General features: G+C 39.5%; 2 protein-coding genes across 3 annotated transcripts in view; one reads left to right on the top strand and one right to left on the bottom strand.

Annotated features, from left to right (window-relative positions):
- Positions 1-621: 621 nt before the first annotated feature.
- Positions 622-2,916, bottom strand: LOC137978588 (uncharacterized). Of its 2 annotated transcripts, none has more exons than XM_068825581.1 (3): positions 2,197-2,916; positions 981-1,540; positions 622-839 (listed from the first exon to the last, which is right to left on the bottom strand). In XM_068825581.1, exons 1-3 carry the CDS (start codon positions 2,895-2,897, stop codon positions 622-624), a joined length of 1,479 nt encoding a protein of 492 aa, XP_068681682.1. In that variant the 5' UTR covers positions 2,898-2,916. The 2 variants fall into 2 exon arrangements, with proteins under 2 accessions (XP_068681682.1, XP_068681683.1); XM_068825582.1 differs by having other exon boundaries at positions 719-843; positions 975-1,540.
- A 4,592-nt stretch (positions 2,917-7,508) lies between these two features.
- The window catches only part of LOC137978596 (short-chain collagen C4-like), a 3,963-nt gene continuing 104 nt past the window's right edge, over positions 7,509-11,367 (top strand). The window contains exons 1-5 of the mRNA XM_068825593.1: positions 7,509-7,940; positions 8,908-8,987; positions 9,223-9,339; positions 10,248-10,436; positions 10,849-11,367. The exon at positions 10,849-11,367 is cut by the window's right edge and continues 104 nt beyond it. Coding sequence (XP_068681694.1) covers positions 7,699-7,940; positions 8,908-8,987; positions 9,223-9,339; positions 10,248-10,436; positions 10,849-11,330 — 1,110 coding nt within the window. The 5' untranslated portion in view covers positions 7,509-7,698 and the 3' untranslated portion in view covers positions 11,331-11,367. The remainder of the gene's footprint in view (positions 7,941-8,907; positions 8,988-9,222; positions 9,340-10,247; positions 10,437-10,848) is intronic.

Below are 11,367 nucleotides of genomic sequence, written 5' to 3'. Positions count from 1 at the left end.
TAATTACTTTCCGTTGTATTTTTCTCAAGAGCACTATTCATACCTTAAGGAGAATAATTATGTTGTGTTCAAAGTGAGGAGTTGCACTGAATGTTTACTTCTTGCATTGTTTTTTTAAGTCCAAATTGTTGACAGTTGAAAAAAAAAACTACGACTTCATGTTTTAGATGAACCACTTCACGTTTGAAGTCCACCAAGGAGAGTGGGCATATCTGGAAGTACAGTGTATGGTCCAAGTCTTAATGACTGTATTTTATTGGTGAAAACCATTGTGTTGTAGATATAGATCATGGAGATGAAGTTAAAGTTGATGTCAAGTTAAGTAACAATTTTGTCGTTTTCAGTCCAAGGAGTTATCATTATAGCAGTTTACTCTTTCCCTGTGAATTAAAAGCTTGACTGTTGTAGTCCTCTTCCTATGACTGTTTTCACTACACATTTACTTATCAAAACAGTATTCGGTTAGCTTTAACTATTCAAATTACACGTAACAAACTGTACACACTTTCTCTCTGTACTAACCAATCAGCATTTCTGTGGGTGGATTTACATTTATGACCCGTTATATTGTTTGTCACTCCGAAGGCTGTTATTGGGAGTATTGCATTTACATTCCTTGTACTAAGTCAGTGAGTGCAGAAAGTTGCGTGCCTGAATATATAAATCAATGCCATGACAATCACTGTCACTTAATGGGTCAACCACTAAACTTAGTTGCTGCTGTTGCTCCTCCCTAATATTGACTTGAATGTTTGGAATTTCCACTAGCTCAACATCATCGCAGGTAGAAGATTCACTGGAAATGGGCCCATCCCAGTCAATACCATATGAGGAAAATTCTTCCTGTTGAAATATTAAAGAGACAAAAACTTGTTTAAAAATACTGTTTCCATCACAAACTGCATATCTCAAGTTTATGAAGAGACTGTACTTGTTGTATATATAATAATATGAAATCATTTTTTGTTACATACATGTACTTGCCTCATCTAGTTGACAAAACATTTCCCTGGCTACTTCCAAACATGAACCACGCAATTGTAGCATCCCACTAACAAACTGCTGGAGAGGAGAAAGGCTTCTTGCAGTTCTCATGCTATGATTGTTCCAACCTCCTTGCCAAATGTCAAGGTGACGATTAATACGGGGTAAAAAAACTGTGTGAAGAGCAAGCAGGTCAACCTCATTCAGTGGGTCAAGAACACCGTGTTCCTCAAGATGATAAAATAGTGTTTGATACAAACACAAGACACCACTATAAACATCCCTCCAGAGCCTCTCTATTCTTTGGTTGTGGGTGCTACTCCCAGCTATCACACTCCCACGTCCAGTTCCCCTCAAAGGATGTTGCAGCATGTACAAAGCAGCTGCTGTGTTCTCACCACCTTTATCAGTCCGCAATCGAGATGGCAAGCCAAACTCAGTGACTGCTTTCATGAACAACTGTAGCACTGTTTCAGCACGATTGTTATTTGAACAATGAAGAAAGACAACCAAACGAGAGTACCCATCAATCGCACCATGCACTACCATTCGCCACCTATGAAAGGGAATACAGATTAATTTATTTCACATTGTACCCGGGCTTTGATCTGCCATAAAAAGACACGAGGGAAGTTTTGCCTTGGACTTGCTTCCCCTATCACTGTTGGTGTTCAAGTCTATAATATTTTGTATGTGCAGCAAATTTAGAATAGCTTATGAAATTTATTAATGTAAAATACAGGAGATGACAGGTTTTCTACAGTGTATGAGGCTGAGCAAGCATGGCTAAATGTTTCTTTACATTAATTTTAGTTCACAGGAATCGGAAAATGACCACCTCCTGATACAAACATCAGAGCAGGTTTGGGATAATTTGAAATTATTCCAAGAATACTATTTTCCCATACTTTCTCTGGTGTTTGCATCAGGGTCTACAAAAAGCATGAAGAGAACAGTTACCTTTGATTAAGCAATGTACAGTGTAAGTATCTTCATTCAACCTGGGTAATGGCTTGTAGAAAAACTGCATTTTTAGTCATATAGGGAAGATATCGTTGATATCACCTATTGTTATTAAGGTACCAACCAGAGCCTCATTGGCTGTCGAAACAATATATTTTTTGTTCCTGTGGTTGGCACATTTGAATAACAAAAGCAATGTTTGTAAACAGATATCTTCCCTATACTGCAAATAAGATACACCTCATTCACCTGATCAGCTTGTGGTTGCCATCCATATGCCATAGCTCTAAAGGCCCGCGGACACTGTATTGTCGCCTCTCAATTGTAGCAAACCATCTTAAGGAAGTACCCAAAGGATCACACCGTTGAACGCTCTCTCTTAATTCATGTTCCCGCACAAAAACACCATGGGTTTTTAGAATTGCAATAATCTGACGATACCCAGCTCGAGGAAATTGTTCTTTAATTTCTGTCACCATACGATCCAGTTCTTCTTCTGAAAGGTCGGAATAGTTATTGCTTGTCAAGCCGTACTCTGCCATTCGACGCTGAATGGTGCGCGCAGACATACCCAGCATTTCTGACAACTTGGTTTTGTTGAATCCCAAAGACAACAGGAATTCTAACTGATCCCTGCTAAGGAAGTATCTAGGCCTCCCTAGGGGTTTTTCTCGATAAACGTACATGTTCGAACCAGATTCAGGAAGTAAGTCTTCAGGCATTCCACTGTTTCGAAGGCTGCCAAGAGCATCTTGCAAAATTCTCACGGAATGTACTGTTACAAAACCACTTTCGCTTAATCGAAGAAGATGGCGATGGAAATGTTCCAAGCAGTTTATGAAATACTGGATATCATCAGATGTGACAACCGCCCTGTTAACTACTTCGTTTATAGCAGAATACAGCCGAGTCAATTCGTTCCTTATTCTTTGAGAAACACCTTCCGCCATCTTGGATTTAATTATAACCAAAGACATGCGGCTTGAGGGAGGCCGCTGGTTTCTGAACCGCAGGCCTATGCTCGCTTTAAAGGTGTACCTCGTCACTTTAAAGGTGTACCACATCAATTTAAAGCAACACTGGTGACTTGAGCATGTTCCGCGTCATTGTAAATACTATTTCGTTGGACTTCACTTAAAACGCAGTGTGGGTCTTCACTTCAAAGGTGTACGTCTTCACTTCAAAGGTGTACGTCATCACTTCAAAGGTGTACGTCCTCACTTTAAAGCTGTACCTCCTCACTTTAAAGGTGTACGTCCTCACTTTAAAGCTGTACCTCCTCACTTTAAAGCTGTACGTCCTCACTTTAAAGCTGTACCTCCTCACTTTAAAGGCCAAGTACTTCGATTTGTCCTATTTGCCGCGCCATAGAGTAAAGGCCTCTCTTTTGAAATTCTTCAAGCACAAACTGAACCCATCTTCTTCGACGTTTCGTAATCTCATGGCGATTGTCGTCAAAATACGGTATCAGGAAATGAAGCCTTTCAAACTTCTGGTATTGTCGCATCCTGCTGAGAAGAAGTCAAATTTTCACGTCACAATTGCAGCTAGACCCATACCTCTCTTGTCTCGGTAGTACGGTAGGCTAACATGGCAGTATTTTGCCGCTAATTTTAGACGTATTCAACAGATCGTTTCTCTTACAACTTGAGCTTTCTGCAAGGAGAATCGTATTACAAATAGGTGTTTAATGAAACGTCTTCCATATTTGTGTTGTCACGTTTGATCAAAAGCGGTCTAAACGTCGAGTGAAGTCCTCTGTTTTGAAATGCTTCGAGCACTGTGACAAACTGAACCAATCTTCTTCGACGTTCATGGCTTCATGGCGATTGTCGTCGAAATCCGGTATCATGAAATGAATCCCTGTACCTTCTTTTAAATTTCTGGTATTGTTGCATTCTGCTGCTACGCATGTAAACTGCAGTCAAAAAATCCACATTGAACATGTCAAATGTTTAGAAAACTCTGGCTTTTACGTCACAACAGCAGCTAGACCCATATCTCTTTTGTTTCGGTAGCTAGTGCGGCCAACAGAGCAGTATATGGGCCAACATGTCGGAGTTTTACTGCAAATTTTACGTATTGAACAGACCATCAAATATCGAGATTTAAACCAAATCAAAAAATCGTTTGCGCCAAAATGTCCCGAAAGTCACGCTACTATATATATTTTATGAGAATCTTCAATGGTGAAGCGGAAAGAAGCGGTTCCGATAAAACAGAAGCTCCGGGTTCGAATCTAATCCACGGATATGATTTTTTAATTTCCTTATTTTCTGTGCTACCACAAGTCCTGGGACACAGTGTCCTAAATTGACGATAACAGTAAATTCTATTCAAAGCTAATTACGAATTTACGATAATCGTTAATTTAGAGAAGAGATCATGTTGGAAGTAGCAAATAGGCGTTTTTCGATATATTAAAAGAAAGGAGAGGTTTAATAGAGGACAAATATGTTAAGTTCTAGCTCATCTTCCTTCCGAACGCCTATGGTTCCGTAACGGAACGGATAAAAGTTCACTGTTTCTTTACAAACATGATTGAAACCGTTTCACTTTTTTATCGGACCCGTTAGTGCCATTTTTCCTCTGTCGTGTAAACGAACCTCAAATTGTGATGATCTGCCTTCTGTTGACCTCTGTTGTGTACTTTGTCAAAGGCGAAGAAAGTTATATTACTCGAAATCACCCGCTTCAAGTTCTCTTTTCGCTTTAGTTCACTCAGTGAAACTTTTCTAGCCAGTTGACCCATCAGTTCTAAACGTTTACGTTCATTTCAGTCATAAAGTCGACCAATAAATCCCGATGCAACAGTGATTTGTTAATTTGGTAGCTGTATTTAACTTGGTAATATTGTGTTGACTTGAATTTATCACGGTCAATTTTCATTGTAAATACAACTCTTACCATTCAGCCTATCTTTATTCGTCGTCAGATTCTATTCATCCATTCCCATTATGTCATCAACTCCCGGCATATTTTGCTGTTTTTTTAATGTTGTTACAATCATGCCAATAGAGCCCTTTCGTGTTAGAAAATTTACCTCTGCTGTTCCTGTTTCAGTGCTGCTTTTGGAATCCCCAAACGGTCAGTGTAAAACTGACGCAGACTGCAAAAGCCCAAACCCATTATAAATGCTAACAGTTAACTTAGGTCTAAATATTGTTTTAGGCCTAATTAGGCCTCAAGGTTAGCATTTCTAAGGGATTTGGGCTTTTTCAACAGAACTTCACGCTTTAACCTCAGTCTGCATTTTACCCCTGGTCTGCAGTCTGCAGTCTGTGTTTCATACTGACCGAATCCCCAAACCTCAAATCACACACCATAGCACGAGAGGAACCACTAACTCAGTGAGTACACTCAAAGGCCACCTTTCCCATGCGAAACTGCTACAAAGGGAAGGGGAATAAAAAGAGCCCCACAAAATCTGTTTTGATGTTTATAACCGTTATTGCTTTCATACTGTAAATGAATGTAAATAAAACGTAATAAAGTTTTGTATTGCTGATATACCTTTGAGAGGAAGACAGCGACGCTAACGAAAGCGTAACTTGAAAAATGAATCAACATTTTCTGACGCTATCGTAAACCTGCTTGCCGTCTATATCCCGTACTGTTCGAGTATCACAATATCGGCGAAAATGCTCCAAGTGTATTGTATTGGGTTGGAAGAATTCGTTATTGAAGTAATGATGGAGAATGAAGGATTGCTTGGAAGTATGTTCACGTTGTCGTCAAGACTTCATCGATTGAATGTGGTTACATTTATTCCTATTTTACTTTATTAGGGACTTCAACATCTACGACGGCGACGAACTGAAAACGTCACCTCAAAATATAAACTTTGCGCTTTCGTAAGTGTTCCGCGATTATTCTGTCCCGTTCATGTCATGAGGCGAAGTATCCTAAAACTCAATTGGAAACGAACGTTTCCTCACGTTATTGTCAAAACCTCAAATTTGGTGATTTTATGTCGCAAAGTACTGGCAGAAATACGTGATGATAAAACAAGTGCCGACTACGTTTATTTTTTCTCTTTTGACCAAATGATATACGTGGCGTTCTCTTTGCCCTGCCCTTCGTCGTTTCTTAAACTCTGCTTTACTTTCTTGTTTTCCAGAGGACGGAAAAGAAATGTATTGAGAAATATATGCTGCAACTGCAGCACGCCTTTTTGCGGCATTAAAACCTAGTTTAGGACGAGTCGCTGTTTCCGTTGCATCCTCGTCCTTGCCAAAGCTCTTTGTTATGGATAAATGAGACATAAGTACATCATTTACGACATGTTCGCGTACGTTTCATCTTATTCAAACTGACAACCCTTCATGCTAAAGGTTAAGGACGGATTTTCATCGCATTGTACAGACCAAACTTCATGCGGCATGTCAACTTTTCCAGTTCTTCAACAAATGACCCAATTGTTTTCATTTCAACAACCAGAGCATTTTAATTCTAACACTGAATTCACTTGGCTTACAGAAAGATCCTTGGGGAGCAAAGACATTAAATCGCCGAAAGCTTATTAAATGTGTCACTCTAGCTTTTCTGCATTCTTTGGTTCAAGAGAAAGGTACAGACAATTCTAAATCCGTCGTCTTATAGGTAAGAACGCCGCTCTAAGAACTGTAATATGTCAACAATGTATGCGGAAGATCGGCGCTCTCTGTTGCACAGACCGTCGTCAATTAAGTCAGATGTAGAATGTTATTTTTACAGTACCCTACATGGACAATTGAAAATTTATTGTCAGATGCTTGCGACCTCCACATAACCTAAACTGTTTTGCTCAGCTCACGTCGTCGTCGTCAGGCCGAGAACAGGACCTTAAGATCTACGACGACGACGTCGACGAAAACGTCAACTCAAAATAGAACTTTGCTCTAGTAAAAGTCTTTCGCGATTATTCCATCACGTTCTCTTCATACAATGTGGGCGAAGTATCCTAAAAATAAATTGGTACGAGCAGTTTCAGACTGAAAATAGAAAATGAAAGATTCTCTGTTGCATGCTCACGTTGTCGTCAAAACCTCAAATTTAGTGATTTCACGTCGTCGTCTCGCAGAGAACTGCAAAAATATGAGCTAAAATCCGTGCTGCACGTGCAGCACGATTATTTATGCTCTTTTAACCAATGATATCATTGTTTTCTGGCGTTTTCGTCGACGTCGTCGTCGTAGATCTTAAGCTCCCTAACGGCAATTGGCATGGGAACGTGCTTCCAAAACTACGGTTTGAAAACAGTTAATGATGATGCACTGTCATTTCCTGCTGTTAGATTTCATAACCTTTTGCTAGTCTTTCAGAAAAGCCAACCGAGTGCACTTATCATCATCCTAGAAATATTTATATGCAAATCTGTCTGAGCAGTCCAACTGTTCATGGGGAATATTTCAGGGTTGCGGTCCCATTAAAGGCAAAGCTTGTTTTCGTTGGCTATCGCTTACAGTTTCTTAGTCACAAAAATATTGTTATTCCACTTAGATATAGATTGATTGTGTACACCAGGTGAAAATAATTTTCCATCCGTTGACTGACATATTGACATTTACGCGCGTGACTCTTTGTTCAGTCAAAAGCATCTCAGTTCTAAACGCGAAAAAGTTCGAGCTTGTATCTTTGCATGTGAAGCTCTCTGCAGAATCAATAAAACTTCTTTCTTGTGATTCACCTAAGGTATATTTAATTCGGTTCTCCAACTTGATACTCTACTTGTACCGAAGGCAGTGATCAAAGAAGACCATTTCGTCAGCTATGAAGTACCCGCGAGTGAAAACCCCTTGTGGTGGCTTGCGTTTCCTTGTTGTGTTAATGATTTGCTTTACCATTTTGGTCCACATCTCAGCCATGGATGATCAGCGTCCAAATAATCACGATGTCCATGCAACTGGAAAAAAGACTGAGCCGATGCTGTTTCGCGAACGCAGAGGAATTAAGAAAAACACCACTCAAAACCCACAAGACTTTGCAAAACGACTGAAAAGCCTTGAAGAGAGGTTTGTCCTCGATAATCCATAGCCGCTTACCCTCCCAATACAAGAGACTGACTCACTGAGAACTCTTTTCATTTTTTTCTTCATTTGTTCATTGTCTCCAATGTTGTATTTGTTGTATTTTTCGCTTAGGAAGATCCATGCTGATAAGTGCTTCGTCGATTCCGGCTTGGCCACTAAAATTATTTGACCACATTTCGATATAATCCTTCATGTATTAGGACTGAGTTAACATTTTTATAGTTTTCGGAAATAAAATTCAGGCTCGGGATTTATCGAAGGCTGAAACTTTTTCCAGAAACTTGACAAAACTGTCTGTTCCCACAACAGCAGTAATAATTTTAAGATGTCGCCAGTTAACTTAATTCCAAAGGAAATATTGCTGTAGCTTCTTTTTTGTGCGTGTGTGTGAAATGTTCAGTAGGCTGAGTGAATATGTCTATCGATACGTTTTTTTTCGTTAAAATCAAATATATTTTACCAATTAAGTGATTTTCCTCGCAAACTAGAGAAACTAGTTTTGAAAACTTCAATCGCTTGAAGGTATTTATCCAAACGCTGAGGCAATGTAAGCAAGTTGAAAACCGTGATCAAAGATTCGAAGGAAAGAATCATGTTATATCCGCCCCTCCATGCAGGATATCATGTAAAATGTCAGCTGAAATAAAACCAAAAAGAGAAATAAAATCACACGGCTAAGAACTTTCCACATGTCTGCAGGGATTGTTCCAATCAGAACTACGCAATCAAACGTTTGCATACTCAGTCTCTTGAAAACTCTTCAACATTGCAATGTTGACATTTAACACAACACGGACAGTTAAATGCGGGTGGAAAGTTCTTTCCCTAAAATATAATTATGCTTTTACCTGTTTATGCTTGAACACTTTACTTATAGCTCAGACATGACCATCTGATCGCAATCAACAATTCTGATGAATATCAACACTTTTATTTTATTTTTTTGTAGATTTGATGCACTGATGCGGTTCCCCTATCTGGGATCAAGTGGGGATCAGTCTTACAATTCACTTGTAGCCTACCTTTTGGGTTGGTATCAAACCCATCCTTGATTATAAGAGAATGATGTTCAAAAGAAAAGTCATTCAGTGATAAAAGTTTTTTCTCAGTTTTCATTTATTGGAGGCAAAACAGAAAATCAGTAAACTATTCCGTGATTTGCAAAGTTCATGCCAGTACATGAGCGCAACAAAATTCTGGCATAAAAATGTTATTTTGTTCAGGTTATTCACTGAATTCTTTTGTACCATTTTCAATCTCAAAGGAAAGCATACCCAAAACAGTGCAAAGGAAAAGAGAGGACCCCCTGGACCCCCTGGTCCACCAGGGAAACCAGGATTGGCTGGTATCCCTGGTTCGGATGGAAAAACAGGCCTCAAAGGTAAACGAAACTCCACACTGCTCAGAGACTTCACTTCACAGAGCTGTTATAGATTTCGCTGTCTTCGAATTAATTCTGCCGGCCCAAAACCTCTGAAACTGTGAAGAAAGCACCCCTTTTGTGATGAATAAAACCATGCTGGCAATTGTATATCAAATTTAATGTACAGGAGAAGGAGGTGTTTACAACGAAATTTGTGGCCGTTTCTGAGAGAAGGAGCCAAAACTAGGCAAAACGTTAATCTATAGGTTAAAATCAACTTCAATTCTTTCCATCAGTACTCAAAAAAAAAAAAAAAAAAAAGAAAAAAGAAAATTAGTCTCATCTGAAAAATGGAGTCTGCTGTGAACAAAGGAAAAATTTTATCTTTTGGACTCCACCACAGTTTAAAGCTTTGAAATTGTAGCAGCAAAATAGCATGGTAGAGCCCCTTTAAAAAAATTAAAATGTTAAAACTGATCCAAACTGAGGATGATTTGATTCAACCAATCGCCAAACAGAAGTGTTTAAACGTCTTTTATCGGACCATTTCCAAACTGAATACAGTATAACTACCTAACAGAAAATTATAAAACCAAAACCAATGAAAGTAATACTTTCGCCAATCAAAAAGGAGGGAAACTTGCCTTATTTCTTTGATTATTTCAGCAACATAATCAGGCGTGTGTAAAAATTATACAACTGTCTGACATAGTGAATACCTTCAAAATGTTGCTCCAATAGGCAATGAAATGTCGTTTCTACCTTTTGCCCATCCTTTATGCTAAAAATTAGTTTCACACCGAGTTAAACATCTTCCCCGTCTTCCCTTTTGTTTGTGACCATGGAAAACTGCTCCCTTGCAACTTTTCCCATCAGCACACAACAAATGATGATGACACATGCGAGTGTACCTCTTTTCCCCACAGGGGAACCAGGAAAGCCAAGCACAAACACACCGTTACCAGGCCCTCCTGGTCCTAAAGGACAACAAGGAGCCCAGGGACCTCAAGGAGACAAAGGAAAAAAAGGACAAAACGGAACTGGACAGTCTGGGGTGAAGTATGTTCGGTGGGGAAGGACCACATGTCCTAGTGATGCTCAGATTGTTTATAAAGGTATAAAAATCACTGAACAAGGCAATTGAACGCTTCCTATCACCAGGCATTCCGTGAAAAAAGCTTATTGCATCAGTTGAAAATAGCAGCTGGCCCAAGCAATTACACTTACTTTGCTTCATGTTTCGGTGCTTGTGAGAAAAGTCTCAAAATTTGCTTACTTTATAGGTATAATAATAAGTCACAGGGGTCGTGGGGAGTAGAAAACGAATTACGCAAAAGCAACAAGAATCAAAAGGAAATACTGACCTCGCTAAAAATAGACTGAATGAAAACATAGCATGGAAATAACGGCCAAAAACAACAACATTGAGAATTCCTTTAGAAGTGTAATTTAATTAGGAATCAGTACTTGTTTTTTTTCCTCTCTGAGCAAGCTAAATGCGTTTTACATACCATTTCCACGTTTTAGGGATAATTGGGGGTGAAAACCACCTCCATCACGGTGGTGGAGCCAACTACCTTTGTCTTCCTCACAATCCAAAGTACGACAAGTACAAAGATGGTCACCAGACTGCAGGATACATTTACGGCACTGAGTATGAAGTCAGTGAATACAACGGAGACCCTTTTAAGAGAAATATCCATAATCATGAAGCCCCCTGTGTTGTCTGCTTTGTGAAGTCACGTGGTTCAATGCTGATAATGCCCGCAAGGAATGACTGTCCATCTGGATGGACCGAAGAGTATCATGGGTATCTGATGACTGAAAATCATGGTCACAGACATTCAAGTGATTTCATCTGTGTCGATGGTGATCCAGAATATGTTCCTGGTAGCCATGCTGACAAAAATGGTGCCTTGCTGTATCCCGTGGAAGGCGTTTGTGGTTCACTTCCCTGTCTTCCATATGTCAGCGGTCGAGAGTTGACATGCGCCGTCTGCACCAAGTAATGAAAGAAAAAAGAAAGCTTGAACACTAGTTGATTTG

This window comes from Montipora foliosa, chromosome 12 (assembly GCF_036669935.1).
Source record: "Montipora foliosa isolate CH-2021 chromosome 12, ASM3666993v2, whole genome shotgun sequence".
In the NCBI taxonomy this organism is placed as follows: Eukaryota; Metazoa; Cnidaria; class Anthozoa; order Scleractinia; family Acroporidae; genus Montipora; species Montipora foliosa.
This window is presented reverse-complemented; position numbering and strand designations above follow the sequence as displayed.